This window comes from Lepisma saccharinum, chromosome 3, assembly GCF_977018435.1.
Source record: "Lepisma saccharinum chromosome 3, izLepSacc3.1, whole genome shotgun sequence".
Taxonomy (NCBI): domain Eukaryota; kingdom Metazoa; phylum Arthropoda; class Insecta; order Zygentoma; family Lepismatidae; genus Lepisma; species Lepisma saccharinum.
In genome coordinates, this window is record NC_139231.1 from 111,122,061 (window position 1) to 111,143,460 (window position 21,400).

A 21,400-nucleotide genomic window follows, 5' to 3' on the forward strand; every position below is an offset into this window, starting at 1 on the left:
TTTACAAATTTCTGCAAACCACATGTTCGTAACAATTTGGCCAATATTAGTCTGCACCGTTGTAGAAATACAATTTTGGTCTCTCGATCTAAATAAAAGGCCAATATTATTTACAAGAAAGCATAAGGTGACCACTTTATTATGAAATCAGTTATTCCCTAACTCTGTTGTAATTTCATTTTCTCCTGACGTTAGTATCCCGGAAAAATATTTTAAATTTTCCATTAATTCATATGTAGAGGTTTCTCTACGGCACAAATTTGCAATTAAAAGTATTAGAAAAACGTAGAAAACCTGGTGTCAATATGTTTCACAGCTTTCGATTTAGAAGCGATCAAAATTAGAATTGCGTGACGTTTGTAACGCTGCAAATTAGGTTTCTCACCTTCTCATATCGCAACACACATAACGCCATGCGGGCTACCGAGTATTTCAGGCTCTAGGTGTCCCATTTTTTTTTGCCGGTGGCTGTACACTACAACGCACACTAAGCACATTAACAATGATGGTTACATACACGGCAGGATGGGGGAGTTCAAGTCCCGACACGATTGTTGATCACGTGACATTGTACGTACGCACCCTACACTTCGACTTATTGAGGTCCGTGCGACTAAAACGTCGAGTTATAGAGGTGATTGGAATTTAACTTCGACTCTTAGAGGTTTTCCATAATCTTACCTTCGAGTTGTTGAGCCGCTCGAGCTCAACTTTACAAAAATTCGTCTTATCAAGGTTTCATTCGAGTTGTTGAGGTAAAATTAGTATTGAGTGTTATGGACAATTCAAGGGGATTACAAAAAATTCGTCTTATCAAGGAATTCGAGATGTTGAGGTGAGAGTTATCAAGGTTCCACTGTATCTACAAATGTTCAACGCTCTAACACTTGTTGCAGTTCCCAGTGCTTAAATATGAATAAACGAGTTAATGATTTCCAGTTATTATCTATCTGCTGATTTTAATTCCAGGGGTATTTGATGGCTTCCCATCTGGCACACGACGATCTCATCGACATCCACGGATTTTGCCGGCAGCAGGGCTTGCTGCATCTGAATCGACGGGAACCTGTGAAGTCCCTGATCATGTGGCGGGAGGTCTTCCCGTCTTCCTGCAGGAGAGGCGTGGTGGAGCCCTACCCTTACCTGGACAGGCCAAACTTTTACAAAATTCCAGAAGGTCGCTGGTTCGTGCTTATTGTCGGTAGGGTAAGTATTGAGTTTTTGTATTTTTACAATATACAGGGTGACCCAGAAGAAAGGTAACCGATATACTAACTATAGGCCAGAAAGTTTATCCTGGAACAGTTCCCGCCACTCGAGAATCTGTTGTCTGCGGGCTTGTTGCCAAACTTATATAATTCGAAAGGGCAAGCAAATAATATCGTTAAGTTTTTCAAGCCCTTACAGGGCAAATTCTTTTCCTCTCGCCATCTAAAATACCTGCTCCTACTTGTCGGTTTCATTTCCTTTCGTTCCGCTGTTAATGTGGCAACCAAGTGTTCGCATTCCCCTCGCAAACGAAATGGCGAGCTCTGATTGGCAGAGAACAAAGCACGTGTTGTCTCCAGTACTCTTTTCAGTGGATGGAAGTGATCGTCGACAAAGTCGTGTAACAGACGGCAGACCATCCAGTGGGGAGAACTGTACCAGATTGAATCTACTTGCCCATTTTTATGATTTTCGGTTACCGTTGGTTTGGGACCACCCTGTTAATGTTATAGTGCGTACTTTAGTGGCGCCTAGCTTTCAAAATTTGAAGAGGGTTGTATAATACAGAGCTGGCCTTCGTGCAACGTCGGAGGTGGCAAGTTCAAATCTTGATCAAGGTATGGACGTTTTGGATTGTATTTATCACCCACGAAGTACCAAAGCGTAAAATCTTCAGAACAGAACAACTTTGATATTTTTTTCACTTCAAACTCGAGCAAGTAACATCTGCTACAACAGCTTTTGTCAGAGATGTGAAAATTGTTCCTCAAGCAGGAATCGAACCTCGGTCTTTACCATTCGTTACCAATGCTCTGTGTTTACAGCGCACATAATATACACATAAATGGAACATTACAATGGACCCTGATTGGTGAAACAAATTATTCTGTTTACAGGATTGTTGTGTCCAACAAGATAACTAATTTATAACTTCAAATAAATTGACATAAAATATTTTATATGTGTAGAATATATCTAATGTCTACTCCTCCTAATTTGAATGGAAATGCTTTTCCCCCCTAAATTCGCAGTCTTTTACCCCATAAAAATAATAGGTACGTTTTGCATGTCTATGAGTCTTCACAGGAGTACGGTAAAGTAAGGCAGAAAAAACTCCAGTGCAATGCTTACGATGATTTAATGGCTGGCAACGAGGTATTCAGTTGAATATATACATCAAATTACATAACGTTTTCATTTCGAAATTGTCCACTTCACGGTTTTATTGAAATCAATGCATTGTTAATCTGTCTTGTAATATTATTGTTAACATCTGTAATGATGAAAGCTGTGAAACACGTGAATCATTGCATGTGTCAAAATAATAAAGATTCTACTTGATTTTGGAAATTTAATATGTAATATCCGACCCAACATTGTTGGACGAAATTAGCAGAGAGCAAGTTGTATATTTAATGTCCAAATAAACATACAATTAAGACCTAGCTTTACCAAATAGTTATTTTTTAAAATCTCTTTTTGTTTCCATTGTTGTCAGGTGGACACTGATGATGCCATTCTTTCGTCCATCATCAAAAATTCGTGTCATTAGGCGATGGCTCTAATAGGAGGCTGGACCACAGAGATCCGATCCCTTTGAAAATGCCGAACCTCATTAACCTTTTATTCCATTTGGAGAGGATCCAGCGCAAAAAAGAAAGACAAATTTCATTAATACTCAATATGTTTTTTTTTTTTGTCTCCCGTATTATTAAGCACGTTTCATGTATCCCCGGGGTTTTAGCCCGGAGAGCTTATGTGCCATTTGTGTTCGGATGATTCATATTGGCGGTGATGGACGTTTGTTTTTTCAGGGTACGAATGAGAGATGGAGTTTATTCTGTGATCAACTTTTGAGTGCTTTTAACTGTAAATACACCCACACGTATTATGCTAACATTTGCTCATATTGCTGTCGTGTTGGATATATGTGCAAGTGTGCAAATTGAATATCCTGGCAAGCTTTCATATTTGTGTCTAAGTATCACCGCCGTGGACCTTTTTTTCTTCTTTGATTAGCCGAAGTCGCCCATATCAAAACATATATCAATTTTACGATGCAGCGTATTTTCTTTTTAAACCAAAGTAAATTATTTTTTGTTTATTTTTTAACTTAGCGTAAATTTAATGCATACGAATAGTTCCACGTTCATGTGCGCGCACTTTCAAAATTTTCTATGTACGAGGTGTGTTCAGAAAAGGCCAAACCTTTTTAATACAGCGACAGCCGGAAGGTAGAATGCTACCCGGCTTGTGGCGCTGTCTAGTGGAACGTTTAGCTAATACCAGACGGCTAGCCTCGTCTCGATACTTCTGTTAAGGAGCTACTATTTGAGTATACCAAGAAGAATACCGGGAAATGCGTGAGGGGCGGTGGCGCTGAGAGGCTGTGGTTGATTTATTTTGTTTATTTACTTCGCTTTTCTGCCACTTTTGACTAATCGCGAAGATGAGGATGAGTGATGATATGACGATGTCATGAGATTGATGATGGGACGCTCGCAAGAAAAACCGATGCACATTCTTGAATTCAGACTCGGAACCCCTGGCGTCGTAACGTGGATAAAAACATTACAGGGATGTAAAATATACAATTTCCACCCCATCATTAGTGCAAAATGTTTACTAATGGAAAAGGAGGGGTTGGCTGACGATCTTGAGGTGTTCGTTCTGCGTTTCTTCTATGACAAACAGAACTAACACCATATCCAGTAGACAGTCAGGAACTGCTTTTCCGTGCAAGTGGCGACGAGCCATCATGAAAACCCTGACAGAAGGATATAAGACGTAGTGGGTGAGTAGACAGTCTCCTAGGCCAAAGAAAACTAGGTCCACGGGAGCCGGGCTGATATCAAGTTGTAGTTTTTGTATGAAATTCAATGTCTACCATGAATTTCTTCTACGTGGTCAGCAGACTGTAAGGAATTTACGTGAATGTTGAAGCATTTGACAGATGTGAGTATGAAGGGGTCGAAGTTGGGGACGTAGCAAATTGGATGTTGCATCAGGACAATGCGGCAGCTCTCTTCAATAACCCTTATCCCCGACTATGAGGGAACGTGAGGCAAACAGCATGCCGCACCCACCTTGCTCTCCAGACTTGGTCCCCTGCAGACCGTTTTTATTTCCTCGTGTGAAATAAACCTTGAAAAGGCGTAGTTTTATAACCATATAGTAGTTTGAAAGTTCATCGTGACTTTAAACTAAATGCAAGACGTTGTCATTGTCCCCCCTGATGTCTCAGTCCAATGTGTGTGTGTATGGTAAAAATATAAAGCTACCCCCTGCACATTGCAATATTCCATGAAGGCATTTGGGTGTGTGTGTGTGTGTGTGTGTGTGTGTGTGTGTGTGTGTGTGTGTGTGTGTGTGTGTGTGTGTGTGTGTGTGTGTGTGTGTGTGTGGGGCTAGGGAGGCCCCACACATTCACAATCTAGGTAATTTGTGGAGGTGGTGTAGTCAGCACCATACTCCGGCCGCATTTAACCCCGGGGTTGCTCCCATTAGAGACTATGTGAACCCCAGATTCGCTCAATTCAAGTCCATTGCTGAAAAAATTCCCATTTAAAATAGCCCAACCCATGAATCGAAGCCGGGTCTTCCCCTGGGCAGTCAGCAATATATTTATATTACTATGGCAATCACACAGTATAATCGTGAAAGTTTTTGATCTTATATTCTACTAGATGTAAAAACATTTTAAAATTATAGTTTTGCAAGGTAAACGTTCGTAGAGGAAAATATAGTGGTCGTATAGTTATAAAAGAGCTCAACAACACGAAACCTGACCACCCTAACCGAATGCACCGGACAGTCTTCCCAAGATAGATTTTAAGGAAGGGATTGAATGTAATCGACCGTGATTCAGTTACACGAAAATATGATTGTATTACTGGAGATTGGTTTGGTCATTGAAGTTTTAGATTGAACCTAGGCCGCAATATTTTTTCCCCGCTTCTACCCTGCAGTGGCGAAATGATTCTCTCAATTCCGATATCGGGTTTAATGGAGAATGAACAATCATATCTGTAGGCTCTGTAATAAAGGCGTTCGTCAGATTCGTTTTCAGGGCGCATCGTTACTATGGCAACGTATCGTTACGGTGAGCGAGCTTCCCCACAAAGTAACGAAATCTGTAGACGATAGATATGTCCGCTGGAAATTGATCTTCATGTCATTTCAAAAGAAGAAAGAAAAGATAAACTACTTTTCTTATTTCGAGAATTTTTCCTAGACTTTTACTTGTCTATTTTTAAGTATTAAATTACACAGTTGAGTCAAATATGATCATGTTATCCATTTCATAACCATTACCGCGCCACGCATACAAATTTAATTTATTCCTGTATGTACGGTCACCCGCAATAAAGCAATAAAAATGGTTCATGCAGATCCTGAAATTCTTGCTCCCATGCGTTACGTATGTTGCCTAACTTTACGGCGATGGCCAAACTTGCTATTGAGGTTCTTTCATCGCCGTAGAGTTAGGCAACACGTACATATTGCTTACACTGCGAATTTTCTTTGTACTGACCAATGCTCAGCGTGGGAGAGGAATGCCATCCCCTAGTTATCCTAGCTATGAAAACTTACGCTAAGCTTACTCCAACCTGTCCCATCTTTACCATGTTAAATATAGGAGGAGCTCCCCATATTTTCCAACTTCAACTATTGTGTTTTATTCTTTGTAAAGAATCCCATTTTCCCATTCCGAATTTAAAGTTGACAAGAGTTTTTTTTTCTGCATAACTCCTAGAATAATTCCGATCCAGAAAGTGTCGCGTTGGTTAAATCTTTAGTTTCATGTTCAAGAGGTTCTTTCGGATTTTAGCACTTTATTTCGTGCCATTTCGTGACAAGAAAAGGGGGCAAATGCGCTCCACAGCTTTCAAAAACTCCAAAAGTGAATATTTGAGGATATGCTGTCAAGAGCAGAATTTGTCCTTTGTAGTACTTCCACTTTTAAGCAGTGCAATTTCGATACACTTCCATTTTTCACGATTTGAAACCGCGGTAGACAGGCCAACGACGTTGAAAAATATCCTGGTAGCTTCGGTTATCGCAGTCATTTGACTCTCCACTGTGTACTTCGAGTTGGCGTTCGTCGGCCAAGGTGCGCATGCGTCAATTGGACGAGTTCAGTGTCAAAAATAGGGGTTGACGGCTGCACGTGGAACGCAGATGAGAAACAGGTTTCGTGAAAATCGCCCTGGTTTCATTTCGAAATGGTTTGTTACGAGTTGCAACAGCGATCACAGATCATGAACACAAAAGAGCGAGCGATGATATTTCGAGAAAACATACGTACAGAACATTGGTCGTCAGAAAAGCTTCAAGTCGTATTTTAAGGAAGTGAGATATTTTCCCTTTCTTTGTAGGGACAAGGAATGCTGATTGTGCTGCTGGAATCTGGAGGATGCACCTTCAGGTATGTGTTTCGAGTTTTCTGGGAAATTGAATACAAGTATTACGTGTTATCGATAGTGTTAACGATTTAGGTGATTTTTTTTATGTAGTGGTGGCGGAAACTTTAGATAATACTTGTTACATCTAAAGTCAACATTCCCCAAATCAGTCGTCATTTGATTTTAAAGGGTGCACACTCGAATAATGGAGAATGATAACGCCAAAAGAAATAAAATGGAACTCAAATCCAGGAATTATTTCCCTTGGTATATCCCTCTCGACTTAGTTTTTGTTATTTTAATCTGTATGTGGCAAGCACGCATGCATACCCCATCCAGGACTTGAACCCATGATTCCTGGCGTCGTAGCACATACGGTACGGTAATCACTGCTAAAGACGTCAATTAGTCTCGCTCTTATTAATCTCAGCTTCCATCGCAGAGATGTCAGCCAGATGTCTCAGGTTCGAACCCTTGGTGATGTATGAATGTATCATTGTGTTTGTCCCATCATCCACTTCATCATCGTTAGCCCATGAGGTAAAAAGCGACGTAAACTAAAATACAGAGTTATCCCATCAGCCATACTGTTCCCTCCTGTTCGTTGTCTCCAATTGCATCTTTCTTTACGATTTTCCTAATATTTTTTGAATCCTCGTAGCTTCGAATCTTGGGTATACACGGAAATACACATTGTGTTTTTCACATCATTTATTTCGCCAGTTCACCATTCGTACTCCCTGTTTCGAGTAACCTAATGGAAAGTGTCGAAAAATAACCAAGATACAAATAGAACAATACACATAAGGTGCGGGTGTACAAGGGCGGTACATTCTGGAATTAAAACGTGAGATTGGATTGGTCCAGTTTTGGGGGGAGAAATCGCAATTGGCTGGTGCAAACAAGGCAAAAAAACATTTTTTCTCTTTTCGTAGGATAGGTGGAAGTTTCATTTTTAGATATTTCTTTTAGAATGTAGTTTTCTTGTCACGCACTAATTGAACTAGAATGGTGATGGTTTTTACGAAGGAAGTAAATTCTGCTTGCAGAAATTAAGCACGTTTTTTTGCTGCCTTTCTATTCCACAGAGCTGAAGGCTTCCCTCGGCCAGATTTATTTTACGTCGAGCAGGCCCAGGCTACCTTGGCGTACATCCACAAAATAGGAATACTGGATATTTGCGAAAAGTGGTAAGTTTTGTTCCTGTCGTAGATTGTCTTATCTTCTTTTATGTAATAGTTAATTTCCTCATTTTTATGTGTTGCGCTGCAATGATGTACTGCTGTAAGCACTTGTAAATGGATAGTTCGATAGTTTGTGCCTATTATGGAAAAATATGCCTCTTTTCCTTTTTTCCTGTTTAATGTCACAGACCGACGCAGCTTGGCAAAGATTAGAATGGCGCTGCAGTCGCAAGGCTCACAGCACGAGAAGAAAACAAATGACTGTGCACTTTCGTTCGCCAGTTTGCCGGAGGTATTCTTATCTTGCTTAAGCTGTAGATAGTTAGTTTTCTTTTTTTATGGTACCGATCTGCAAAAGCTGAAAAAGGTAACCAGTGTCGTGCCAATCTGTCTTCCCAGCATTGTCAACTAGCTGAATCTCAGAAACCACCAGACCCACGAAGAACTTTTGTAGACCGATGGAACTACGCGATAATAGACCAACGAGTCATTCCATGTCAAATCAACACAGATATGTGCAATTTCCGACCTGACCATCTCCGATTTTCATGAAATTTGGGGAGTTGAAACTATGCATGGAACTTAGTAACTAATAAAATGTTTAGTCTCGTGCGTCTTGTAATTGTTAAATTATTCAAGGTCAAAGTTAGCAGAAATTGCCCTTTTCGAGCCCGCTTAGCTATACTAAATGTGCTGTAACTCCGCCACTATTCCGCCTAGAAAGCTCAAATAAAGCTTCTTGTACAGGGAATTGAACAAGCTTTCCAGTGATATGTAACAAGCCCACCTTTCGATAAAAATATAATTTTGTCACGTGACCTTGACTTCTGACCTTGAATATCTCAAAACATATCATCACCAAAAAACGTGAAAAAATATATTTGGTCCCTCATGCCATACTCTAAAACATATGAAAAAATCATTCTGGGACTGCCAAGGGATCAGAAGATACAAAATAATATGTTTAACTATGTGACTGATAAAAGGCTCATTACATGAACTATGACGAGTCAAAAGTCCTTTAACACCCCCTACAAAATGTAAAGGAGTTATCCTGGTCATGAAAGAAATAGGTTAGGCACAGGGAGATCTCTAGCTGTGTGGGTCAAGCGCAGGTCCGGCATATTGTTGACCGCTATATTGAATTCAACACAAACATTTCAAAGGAAAGTGGGTGATGTGAAATATCAAATCAGGCTAGAATTCCACGAGAAATGAAGCAGCGAAGGTTTTCCCAACTTATTTTTTAGCAGCAAAACGTTATACGCATATCTTTCACTTACGATATATGCACATTATAGTGTTGTTAATATTCCTGTGAGCACACTCGTTGACGTCTCTTACACTCACATAGAACATTTGGCAATGTAGCAGGTGCAACAACATCGCAAGCAGCAACTATGCCTTCTCTCAGATGGTCAATATCAGGGACTTTTAGTGCATGCACCATTCTCTTCAAATGTTTCTGAAGGTAAAAATCCTCCTAAGATGTTAGATCTGGGGAATGTGCAGGTCTTTTAATAGATCCCCATCTGCCCATCATTCTTCCTAGAAATTTACCATGAAGAATGTTCACATAGTGTGCACTGTCCTGTTTCAAAACTCTGGAAAAGTGCCATACCGCGTAAGCAAGGATGAAAAACCTGTTCACTTAACATAACACATCCAAGAAGCCCTCACCATTTAAGGTTCCGTTGTTGAATATGGACCAACCATTCCAGTTCTCCATACACTATACCACATCATTAGCTTATCAGCAATATCCATTCGGCTGTGATCTGTCTACTGTAGATTATCAAATCACAGGTATTGCGTATAATTTTTATTAACTTTACCAGGAACATAAAAATTAGCATCATCACTGAAGAATTTTTCATTCCAAAGGAAGTGTCACGTAATTGTTTGAGATACTTTTCCCAATATTCTCCACTATTCAAGTATTCGGTGAATGTTGCTGATTAAAATCATATGCAATTGTGCGTATACTTCTTTCTGTTCCAAGATGTCAGCGTGATCGCGCCGAGTTCCTGACACGTTAGGAGCATTCTTAATACTTTGTTTTTAACACCTCGAAAAGGATAAAATGATTACAAGCATGCAATAATATTTTTTTTGCTGGTTAAATATACTTTGGAAAAACCTTCGCCGCTTCATTTCTCGATGAATTCTAACCTGATTTGATATTTCACATCACCCACTTTCCTTTGAAATGTTTGCGTTGAATTCAATATGGCGGCCAACAATATGCCGGACCTGCGCTTGACACACACAGCTAGAGATCTCCCTGTGCCTAACCTATTTCTTTCATGACCAGGATAACTCCTTTACATTTTGTAGGGGGTGTTAAAGGACTTTTGACTCGTCATAGTTCATGTAATGAGCCTTTTATCAGTCACATAGTTAAACATATTATTTTGTATCTTCTGATCCCATGGGAGTCCCAGAATGATTTTTTCATATGTTTTAGAGTATGGCATGAGGGACCAAATATATTTTTTTCACGTTTTTTGGTATGACATGTTTTGAGATATTCAAGGTCAGAAGTCAAGGTCACGTTACAAAATTATATTTTTATCGAAAGGTGGGCTTGTTACATATCACTGGAAAGCTTGTTCAATTCCCTGTACAAGAAGCTTTATTTGAGCTTTCTAGGCGGAATAGTGGCGGAGTTACAGCAGTAGATAGTAAATGTGATTCCCACCGCAACCCTGATTTTTCGACCTCTAAGAAAATCGCATCGAAACCTCAAAAACTCACTTTCTCTCCACGTTCCGCGCCTCATTTATTGTGCTGACGATGTTTCACGGCGCAGAAAAGCCGGTACGAGAAAATTCACTTTCTCATCCTTGAAGTACGAATGCACCTTATCGTAATTTTTTTCTAAGTCCGGGCCAAATGTTTATATATCGCGAGCTTTGTAAACCTCTCGCGAACGATGTGCCACACACACACATATGCGCGTGCGTGCCTCTCATTATTTCCGTATTGTGACGCAAGCAAGCAAACAAATAATAATTGTTTTTTTTTTTTTTTTTTTTAAGGATCCCTGGCCCCTATAACCTCGCCAGGGTGCGTGGTGGTGGCGAAATCCTCACGAGTTTGGATTTGTATTGCGAATGCTGCCAAAAATTCAATCAACGTTGTTCGTTCTCGATGTTGGAATCTTACGTAGATTATTCCATGAAAAACAAACTGATAATCTTATGCGAAGCCCCCATAGCATTCGTGCAATTTTTGATGTTTACGTGGATAGCGACGCTCGGTCGAACTGAATCTTTTCCGATCCCCGTGGAGAAATTGTGTTTTATCGCTCAATGTAATATTTTCATCACGGACCAAACGCTTTTTCAAACCGATCCCAAAAAATTTTCTGCAAAACAAAACGTTCGAAAATATCGAATGTCGTTCGAGAGTGTGGTGCGGAAAAATTGAAATCGATTTTCGATTCGATGAGAGCATCACCCCAAACGTTAGTGACCATTCCGGAGCTTGCACGACAAGAAACGTCCGAGATGTTGTTTTCGCGCAACATACAAAATATCTTGCAAGCGTTTCCGAAACTAACATCGTACAACGACGCAATTTTGGAGGCGGCGATATGTGCGGCTGACGCGGACATCGAACGTTCATCGTGGCTTCGAAACCCATCACTCGCTTTTTTTTGCTCCCGGTGCCTGCATACTGGAACGATCCGCAGTTTCGCTCGCAAAGCTTTTTTTTTTGTGTTTCCTGCAGGTGTGTGCTCGACTGGTTTTTTTTCGGGGGGCGCAAGAAATAATCGTTTCATCGGCATCGCAATCCATGCCCGCTTCCTCAGTGGACGACTCCACCCTCGGCAACCCCCCGCAACCACAACGGAAACATCTCCCCCGAACCTATTCATCTCGCATCCGCTTCCACCCTAAGCGGATCTATTTTTTTTCCGCCTCCACGGTCTTGAATGAAGAATCCACCACATCCCCCGATAACAATTGAATCAGAAGCGGATGCGGCGGAAGCGAGCACAGCAGCATCTTCCGCTTTGGAAATTTTGATTGATTGATTGATTTGTTGTTTTAAGTCCACTTTATGCACAGTATGGCTAATCGGGACTGGACCTACAGTTTAAAGTGGGATCCGAACCACTAGTGCCTCCACCGGGTATCGAACCCGGGATCCCTTGATTACAAGGCGACGTCGCTACCACTGCGCCGTCGGGGAGGCCCACTTCGGAAATTTTATCTATCCACATTATGCTCGACCAACAAAAAGCTGCATTGTTGCACGTGGAATTTTTCAACCTTTTCGCGTATTATTTTTATGGAATCACAAGCACGAAACGAAGCGTCCACCGTTTTGTTTCAGGCATGGTTGAGTTTTGTGCTGGTTCTCACAGAGCTGGGAGGGGGTCGCCCGTTTCACACACCACACCCTGACGGGGCGTGGAAAAGACCGAGGAAATGATCGACAACATGCATGGGTGGAACTGTCAACGCCCGTTCATTGCTATTTGTCCCCACAGGATATTGTGCGCATCGAAAAGTCTTTTGTTGAAAAAAAAAAGTATAGCATTGTTCGTTTGTACCACATGCATGAGTGAATTGGTCAACGGGGGTTTTATTTGCTAGGACATTGACTATAGCGCTCATTGTGTTTTCACCAAAGGGGGGGGGGTCGCGTGGGGGGGTTCCTATATAACGTACCAGTTTCCTCTTTCGTACATCATTATCATAGTGAACGTCAATCGTGGCAGTTCAGTATTCTTTAATTTGTTTGTCTGGCAGTATACATACATATCATCGTGGAAGTTTTTTAGTGAGCTACAAGTTTTTTTGAAGTCTCTCTCTATCTCTCTTGAAAGGTAAGTTTTTATTTTTTTTCATGATATATTTATATTTTGTTTTGCGTCTGACACACACATATTCAGAGGAGTCATAAAAATTGACACACATACATGTTGCATATTTTTTACCTCCTACAACAGTGCACACACACATACATACATACTGTTCGCGTCTAATATAGATCCACCAACTTATTTGAAACCCTGGCCAGAAACAAGTGGCGCTAGTGTCGAATGTTTAGGAGGGGAGCTCGGGAACTCTGTGGCAAGGGAAGGGATGGCAGAAACACGTGTTTTCCCCCTGTGTTGCCAAATCTAGAAGTGGGCGTGTGCCGTGAAAGGTTTGCAAGTAAACAAATATGCAGCTAGACGTGGTAATTTAAATAATATAGCATAAGAGAGAGGAGGGAGGGGGACACTCAAGTTAAAAAACGCCTGCTGTCTCGCAGAAGGATATCAACAATTTAAACACATAAGATTAATATTCTAAATTATGTAAACTATAAAAAAAAATATGTAAAAAAGAAAAGAAAAAAGCATGAATCCAAGTTTCATCAATGTAAACAACAGGCCTCCCTTCGTTGCGGAATCTGTTGATCGCAAGAAGATATCTTGCTCTCCAAACCACAATGTTGCTTCGTTCAATCAGAGCTAAGCGAGAGTTTCTACATTTTTTAAATTTAAAGCCGATTTGTTTCATAATTTTCCGTAATGTTTCTCGCCCCCCCCCCCCTGATAATTAATTTCTTCCTGAGCAATAGCTAAAAGTTTCAATATTGTAGGAACTTCTCTTTTCACTTCGTACATTTCATGGACAATTTCTGGTCAGGGGTTTGTAAATCTTTTTCCTCTCTTTTCAGTTTTTTAAGCAATGACTCCAACCGTCCCGTTAGATATTTTGATTTGATTTGATTTAGTTTATTTCACTTCACGTTTTGTGCCTCTTGGCTAATTTGCGAAGATTGGGATGAGTGATGAAATTGATGAAAGGACATTCACAAACAACCAAGCCCGACCGGGATTCGAACCCGGGACCCTTGGCGTCGTAGCGCCCGTTAGATATACTGCTCTCTTTAGGGGTTGATCGCGAGGATAATTCCACCCTTCTCGATGATTCGTAGTAGCAAATTTCGCTCACTGCTGTGTATAACTTTCGATACTTTACACTTAGCCTACTCAAAAACACGTCTACGCGCATCAACAACACTCCTCTAATTCTTGAAGAGAGTAAAATTAGCAACACTGTGTCAGTGGAAGTGGGAAGGTCCTTGCCTGACCAGCGCCAGGGCAAACACCGGGGGTGAAAGAAGGGGGTGGGGGAGGCCGGTTAGTTCGCATATTTTCCGAGGTTTCAGAAAGCTTGGTGGATGTATATATATATGCACTTGTGGAAGGAAAAAAATGTCTAGCATTTTTCAACTTTTTTTTTTCCTTCTGTTTCAGTGCGCTTTCCCCTACCACCACTACAACCCCCCAAAAAATTTCTCTGTATATATAAATAACAGAGAAAAATGGAACCGCAACCAGGTCCCTCCGGTCTTTGCGGGAAAGTGGCATGTCGAAACTGTGGGAAGTTGATTTCCAAATCGAACATCTCGAAGCATTCGAAAAAATGTCGTCTACCTGAACATGATGTCGCCCCCCCGGCAAAGAAATCTCGCACTGATGCGCATGAAGGCGGTGCTTTGAATAAAAGTGCACGCATCATGACGTATAAATCTGGAAGCGACGAAAAATGTGACTCGAGCACCTTCCTCGACAATGTGAAATCTCTGGTAGTTGATCAATTACGTGATTGCCTCGTTAATGTTGCAGTTAAAATTCATCTCGTCTTGACCCTGCTGTATGAGAAAGTTGTCTCGTCCGAGTCAACCACTTTCAGCTTTTACGTAGGGTGCGAAGGCTTACATGAGGGCAATAACGACGATCTGGAGGAAATTGTGACACGGCTATTCGAGCACTTGGGACAAAAACAAGAAGAGTTTGAAGGTAGAGGAAGTGGATGGAGTCTTTGCGGTCGCAGTCACATGTTACAGCTTCGAGTCTGCAATTTCAAACCATTACGCAGCGCTCAAAAAAAACAAAAAAAACAAAAAAAAGCAAAATGCAGTGTTGAACATAAAAAGTAATGATGCGAAGAGTTTCTTATGGTCTGTCATCGCCGCATTACACCCGGCTAATAATAATGACCCCCAACGCCTGCCCAATTACAGACGATACGAGAGGAAATACAAGAATGTCATGCGAGGAATTTCCTATCCTGTGCTCCTGAATGAGATCGATCAATTTTTAAAAAACTATAGAAAGGAAAAAAGAGAAGATATCGATATTTCTGTATTTGGGGTTGACGATTGCGACAACATTCGTGTGTTAAGACCTGCGAGAAGCCAGAATAATGTAATTCGACTCTTGCTTGTAGATGGCCGTTACAGTTTGATACGGAATTTTTCTCGCCTACTCGGAAGACAGATGAGCAAGAATCGCGATAAGATCGAAATTTGCGATCGGTGTTTGAGAATTTTTCGCGTGGGAAAGAAGATGAAAGAACAGCACAAGTGTTTTGGCTCCGTGAATGCAGAACCCGAAGATGTCATGCCGGAACCAAGATGAAATTTCAGAAACACCAGGCTCTTCTCCACCATCCCGTCGTCCTTTATGCCGACTTTGAAAGTTTCCAAGTTCCCATGACGTCTTGCAACCCTGATCCCTCTACCTCAAGTACAATCCAAATTTTTCACCACGAGCCTTGCAGTTTCTCCATCTACGGAGAAAAATTAAATGATGTCATCTTGTATTGCGGACCCGATGCGGCAAAACATTTTGTTAAGAAGATAGCTGAATGCGCAAGAGAACTTGCACCCAGCCTGAAAGGCTCTTACGTTTCTCCACCTGCTCTCACGACGGAACAACAACGGAGACATGACACGGCGACAAGATGCGCGGAGTGTAACCAGGCTTTCACCCCCGAAAATCACAAGGTCGTCCACCATGACCATCAGAATGGATTATTCCTGAACACGATCTGTAATTCCTGCAATCTCAAGATTAAGGAGTCGCATTTCGTTGCCGTGTTTCTGCATTACACGGAAAAATACGACACGCATCTGTTCGTCAAAGAGTTGTACAACATCACGACTCGAATCAGCATCATTCCGAGAACGAGCGAGAAGTATATTGCGGTGAGAGTGTGGATCCCTCTCGAAGAAGGAGGAAGTGTGGAAGTTAGAATCCTGGACTCTTACAATTTCCTGTCCTCCAGCCTCGCCACCCTTGCAGCTCAACTTGGTGACGAAGATCTTGTGGCCACCAAGCAAAAATGTTTTTCGGGGAGAGATGAAAATTTGAATCTGTTGCGTCGCAAGGGCGTCTACCCCTACGAGTACGTCAACGATTTCGACAAATTTGACGAGACGGAACTTCCACCCCGGGAGGCATTTTATTCTCACCTCACGGAGGACGTCTGTTCCGAAGAGGATTACGAACACGCTCGTAGTGTGTGGACGGCCTTCAATTGCCAAACTTTTCGTGATTATCACGATCTCTATCTCAAATTGGACGTGACACTTCTCATGGACATTTTCGAATCGTTTCGCAAGAGATGCATCTCAATCTACAAGTTGGATCCTGCGTATTTCTTCACGACGCCGGGATTGACTTGGGAATCGATGATGAAATACACCAACGTGGAACTGGGACTCATCGCAGAGAAGGAACAGTATGCCTTCATGGAGAGTGCGATACGCGGTGGCATCGTCCAATGTCCCCGGCGCCATGCTCAGGCAAACAATCCTCATACGCCTGGTTACGATGCATCGAAACCCAACACCTACATCGTCTACTGGGATGTCAACAACCTGTATGGCCACTCCATGTCCCAGTGTCTTCCCATCAGCGACTACGCGTGGATGACCGAAGAGGAACTCTCCTGCGAGGATTTTCTCAACTGGAGCGAAGATAACGAATGGGGGTGTTTCTTAGAAGTGGATCTCGATTATCCCGAAACGCTTCACGAGAAACATCATGGATTGGCCCTGGCCCCCACCAAAGAGAAGCCACCTGGAGGATCATCGGAGCCAAAACTAATACTAAGCATGGAGAACAAGTCGAATTACGTTCTGCACTACCGACTCCTCCAATTCTACGTGAGTCACGGCTTGCAGTTGAAGAAAGTACATAGAGGATTGAAGTTCCGACAGAGCAAGTGGCTGGAACCCTACATAGCCGAGAACACGCGACGCAGAGCGCAATCGACATCGCCTGCAGACAAGGATCTGTACAAACTGTTCAATAACGCCATCTACGGCAAGACGATGGAGAACGTGCGGAATTACATCGACGCAACGTTGGTCACGGACGAAAACAAATTCGAGAAGATCGTCGCGTCCCCCTACTTCAAAAACTTCACCATTTTCGACGAGAATCTGGTATTCGTCGAGAAGAACAAGAAGCAAGTGATGCTCAACAAGCCGATTGCCATAGGTGCCACCGTCCTTGAACTCTCTAAATTGCACATGTACCAATCGTACTACGATCAGTTTCAACCTTTTTATGGAGATAACATCCAAATATGTTACATTGACACGGATAGCTTCATTTTTCTAATCCAAACACCAAGCCTCGAACATGATCTGACTAAGATGAAGCATCTTTTTTATTTTAGCAACTTACCATCAGGCCATCACTTGCATTCGACAGAAAACAAAATGACCATAGGAAAGTTCAAAGATGAAGCGGCTGGTAATTACATCAGCGAATTTGCGGGGCTTCGTGCCAAAATGTACTGCGTCAAGATTGCAAAAGAAAAAGAGATCAAGAAAGCGAAAGGGGTAGGAAAAATAAGTACCAGTAAATTCAACATGCAAGACTACAAAGAATGCGTGTTTCAAGGTAAAAGAAAACTCAGCACAGATCATCGCATTGCGAATAAATTACACGAACTATATACGACGCGCGTAACCAAGGTCGCATTGGATGCCAGAGACAACAAGTTACGTGTTCTCGATTGTCAAATCCACACGAGAGAGTGGGGCCACTGCAATGGAAGCGATAAATGTGACGTGTGTTAACTGTAACCCCATAGCCATGAAGTCCGCTGTGTCTTTTGCCATTCTTCAAAAATATACGGAGGAAAAGAGGGGCCCTCGGGCGATGAAAAGTTGGAAGTTGTTATTATGTCGTTAAGCCCGCTCTAAACGAGGCTCATTAAATTCAGCTCTTACTTTTTTCTTCTTCATCGTGATTTAATGACATAATTACATGTTCGAGCCTTTTGAATTGCATCGCCGCAGAGGAAAATCTTCTCTTCTCTTTTCTTTATTCGATCTACAAAGGGGCACAGCATGTAGAAAATTTAAATAACTAACAAGGACAATGAATCTTTTTGGTTTCCGGAAACAGACCATCATGGACACTGCACCACCAAATTCCAATAACCTCTTACCTTCCGTGTTATCTAAACTCAATGGTCTACTAATTGTACACCTCAACAGTATTTGGACGAAATTGAATGACGATGTGGGCAAGATGTTTTACGTCTTCAATAACAATTTACATTTTTACGAAATTCCGATCGGTGGGAAACTTCAAATCACCGTGAATCCGGAGAACGCAGGCGAAATCAAAATTTCTACCGGCAAGAACATTTTTCGAATGAAGCATGACAAGATGCTTTCTCACATGGCGTACGATGTGTCTGCAGGAGATTATCTTTACGTGGAACTCCTCGGAGATTACGACAAACTCGTTCCTCTCTTCGTAGAATTACGAATCGTCTATCCTATAATAAATAACCGTTAACCAAAATGCCTAACGACATTTTCGGCCACACTAAGCGTGTAGACCACGCAGAAGAGATTCTCATGTTGGATATTCGTGTTAAGAAGTTGAGGAGCGATTTGATCGCTTTGCAGGAGACCTTAAACAAAAGTTTAGAGTCCGAGATCGCTACGCTCCAAACGCAATGTCTCGACCCCATTCTGAAAATCGATTCCGAACTGAAAACGCTCATAAAAAATTATGTCGACGTACCTTCTTACGACAACGTTCAAAATATACAGTTGAGCGTGGATTCGCTTCAAAATGATTTGGCCAAATCACAGCAATTTCAATCGAAAAATGAAGATTTGGAAAAATTGAAACTCGAAATCAAAGAACGAACTTCCGCAATAGAAAAGAATTTCTCTGAACTTCAAACCGTCGTGAACGATGTTGATGTGGAACGCTTGCATGTCGTCGTTTCCAAATTACAAGAGGAATTCACCGGCACGTTGGAAGAAATTAAATCCAAGTTGCAGACTTTGGAAGATACAATGACGAACCTACCATTGTCAGACGAACTGCAGGTCATCGGTAAAAGCGTTGCGAACATAAAAATTCAATTGGAGGCTTATCAAGATTTCGAACACATTCAAACCACCATCGCTACGCTTCAGGCGTCCTTGGAGTTGATCAACGAAGAAATTAAAAATATTCACGCTCAAGCGAACGCGTTGACGAGCATACAAGACACGTTAAGCACGGTTCAGCAGAAGATCGAATATTTAGAAAATTTGAACGTCGAATCCAATCTTGCTCATTTTCATCACGTACTCGACAACATACAGGGTGACTTGGAATCGTTACGCACGAGCGTACCTTCGAGCGAAGATTTGGAAAAATTGAAAACGGCGGTGACGGCACTATCCGATTCGAGCGACATCAAAAGTTCGTTGAGCGATCTCGAGAGTAGGGTGGCCAATCTCCCCACCTCCAAAGAATTACACGCTTTGAAAAGGAACATATCACGTATGCTGAAACGACTGGAAACGGAAACGGCAAACGTGGAGGAGATTCGAGACGAAATTAATTCGCTGGTGTTGACGCTGCCCACTTCGCAGAGCGTCGCCGACCTTCACACACAGTTTACAGAGATGCGAAGCATCGTGAACGATCTTACCGAGAAAAGCTCGAAATTGAATCAAGTCGAGAACCTTCAGAACATTGTCGTCAACATCAGAGATCAAGTTGGAGTGCTGGAATCCACGCAGGAATCGACGCTGGCCTCTTTCGGTGCCAAGTTGCAAGAAGTCAACGAAAACTACAAGCAGTTGAACGTGGAAGTGAAAATCAAACCGTCATTTTCTGCCGTAACGGATACCATAGTCGAGCATTTGTTGCCCATTGAAAATAAACTCGGACACGTTCACGGTAATCTGCTCGGCGTCGACACTAAATTCGCCAAATTGTTCACCTTGCAAGCCATCGAAATCAACAGCGTACCCAATCAACAGAGAATCTCCACGTTCGTCGAAGGTAACAAACTGTACATGTTACATCCTTATCATCCGTACTACAAGTTTCTCCTCGATGGCACGATTCAGGTAAACGAATTTTCGTACTGGTCTCACGGCAGAAAAGCTAGCGTTCCCACCATGACTTTGATATCGAATCGTGGTGTCCAGAAAGCAGGAAACATTCCTCTGGCACGTTGGAACGAAACGCGCAACATATATGAAATACACGAAGACGAAGATCTTACCGTTTTCGACGTGAGTGCCGCCGATAAGCTGATCATTCAAAACACGAGCGAGGTGCCACCCTCTTTGAATCCCATCACGCTGGTGCTTCTCTTCAAACGTAATCTCTAAAAATGTCTAGGCAAGCCATCGTCCAAGAATTGCATAAACCTGCACGCCGCAACTACGAACGTTTAGCGGTGGTAACCAAGGGCATCGACGACCTCTGGGAAAGTGACCTCGTGGAGATGAGTAGCGGCAATTTGAAAAACGTACATAAATTGAACAAGGGCAACAAGTACCTCCTCACCGTCATAGACACATTTTCGAAATTCGCATGGGCTCTACCTTTGAAGGCGAAAACAGGAACGTGCGTCACGGAAGCATTCAAGACAATTTTTCGCGAAAGCGGCGGCAGACGACCTCGGTTTCTGCACACGGACAAAGGGAAGGAATTTTACAATGCCGTATTCCAAAAGTTTATTCGGAAACACAACGTTCGACATTACTCGACCTTCAGTGACGTCAAAGCCAGCATCGTGGAAAGATTCAATCGCACTCTGAAATCGCGCATGTGGTCACGCTTCACGCTTCAGGGAAGCTACAAGTGGGTCACCATTCTTCCGGAACTTGTTAACGACTATAATAACACGGTGCACAGAACGATAGGCATGAAGCCAGCTGACGTTACCAAGTCCGACGAGCAGCGTTTAATTTCTAGCGTTTATTGTCCAAAGTACACACCCACGACAAAAAAAGCTAAATACAAAATTGGAGACCAGGTGAGGATCAGTAAATTGAAGCGAACGTTCGACAGGGGTTTCACACGAAATTGGAGCACGGAACTTTTTACCGTAGTTCGAGTTTTACCCGGGAACCGTCACACGTATATAATAAAGGACAGTGGCGGTGAAATTTTATTGGGGCGCTTCTACCAGGAGGAACTCTCTAAAACTAAATACCCCGACACGTACCTTATCGAAAAAGGTTTGCGCAAGAGAGGTGACAAACTTTTGGTGAAATGGCTGGGACTTCCGGAAACAAGTTGGATCGATTCGAACAAAGTGATTCTATGAGTACGTGGAATGTCGTGAAACGTCTACCTGATTCGGAAAATCAAACGAAGAAAAGGAACGGCGAATTGCTCCCCGACAGCATACGATGTCTGATCGTAGGACCTTCGGGGTGCGGAAAGACGACACTGCTCATTGATAATTTTATCATCGCACCCAATTGGTTAGCCTGGGAAAACAGACACCTCTACGTATTTTCGAAAAGTCTCGAACA

The 21,400-nt window shown here is 42.2% G+C and overlaps 1 protein-coding gene across 1 annotated transcript in view; it reads left to right on the plus strand.

The window, feature by feature from the left end:
- The window catches only part of in (inturned planar cell polarity protein), a 211,232-nt gene that overhangs the window by 181,190 nt on the left and 8,642 nt on the right, over positions 1-21,400 (plus strand). The window contains exons 12-14 of the mRNA XM_083119708.1: positions 970-1,206; positions 6,588-6,637; positions 7,703-7,804. Coding sequence (XP_082975834.1) covers positions 970-1,206; positions 6,588-6,637; positions 7,703-7,804 — 389 coding nt within the window. The remainder of the gene's footprint in view (positions 1-969; positions 1,207-6,587; positions 6,638-7,702; positions 7,805-21,400) is intronic.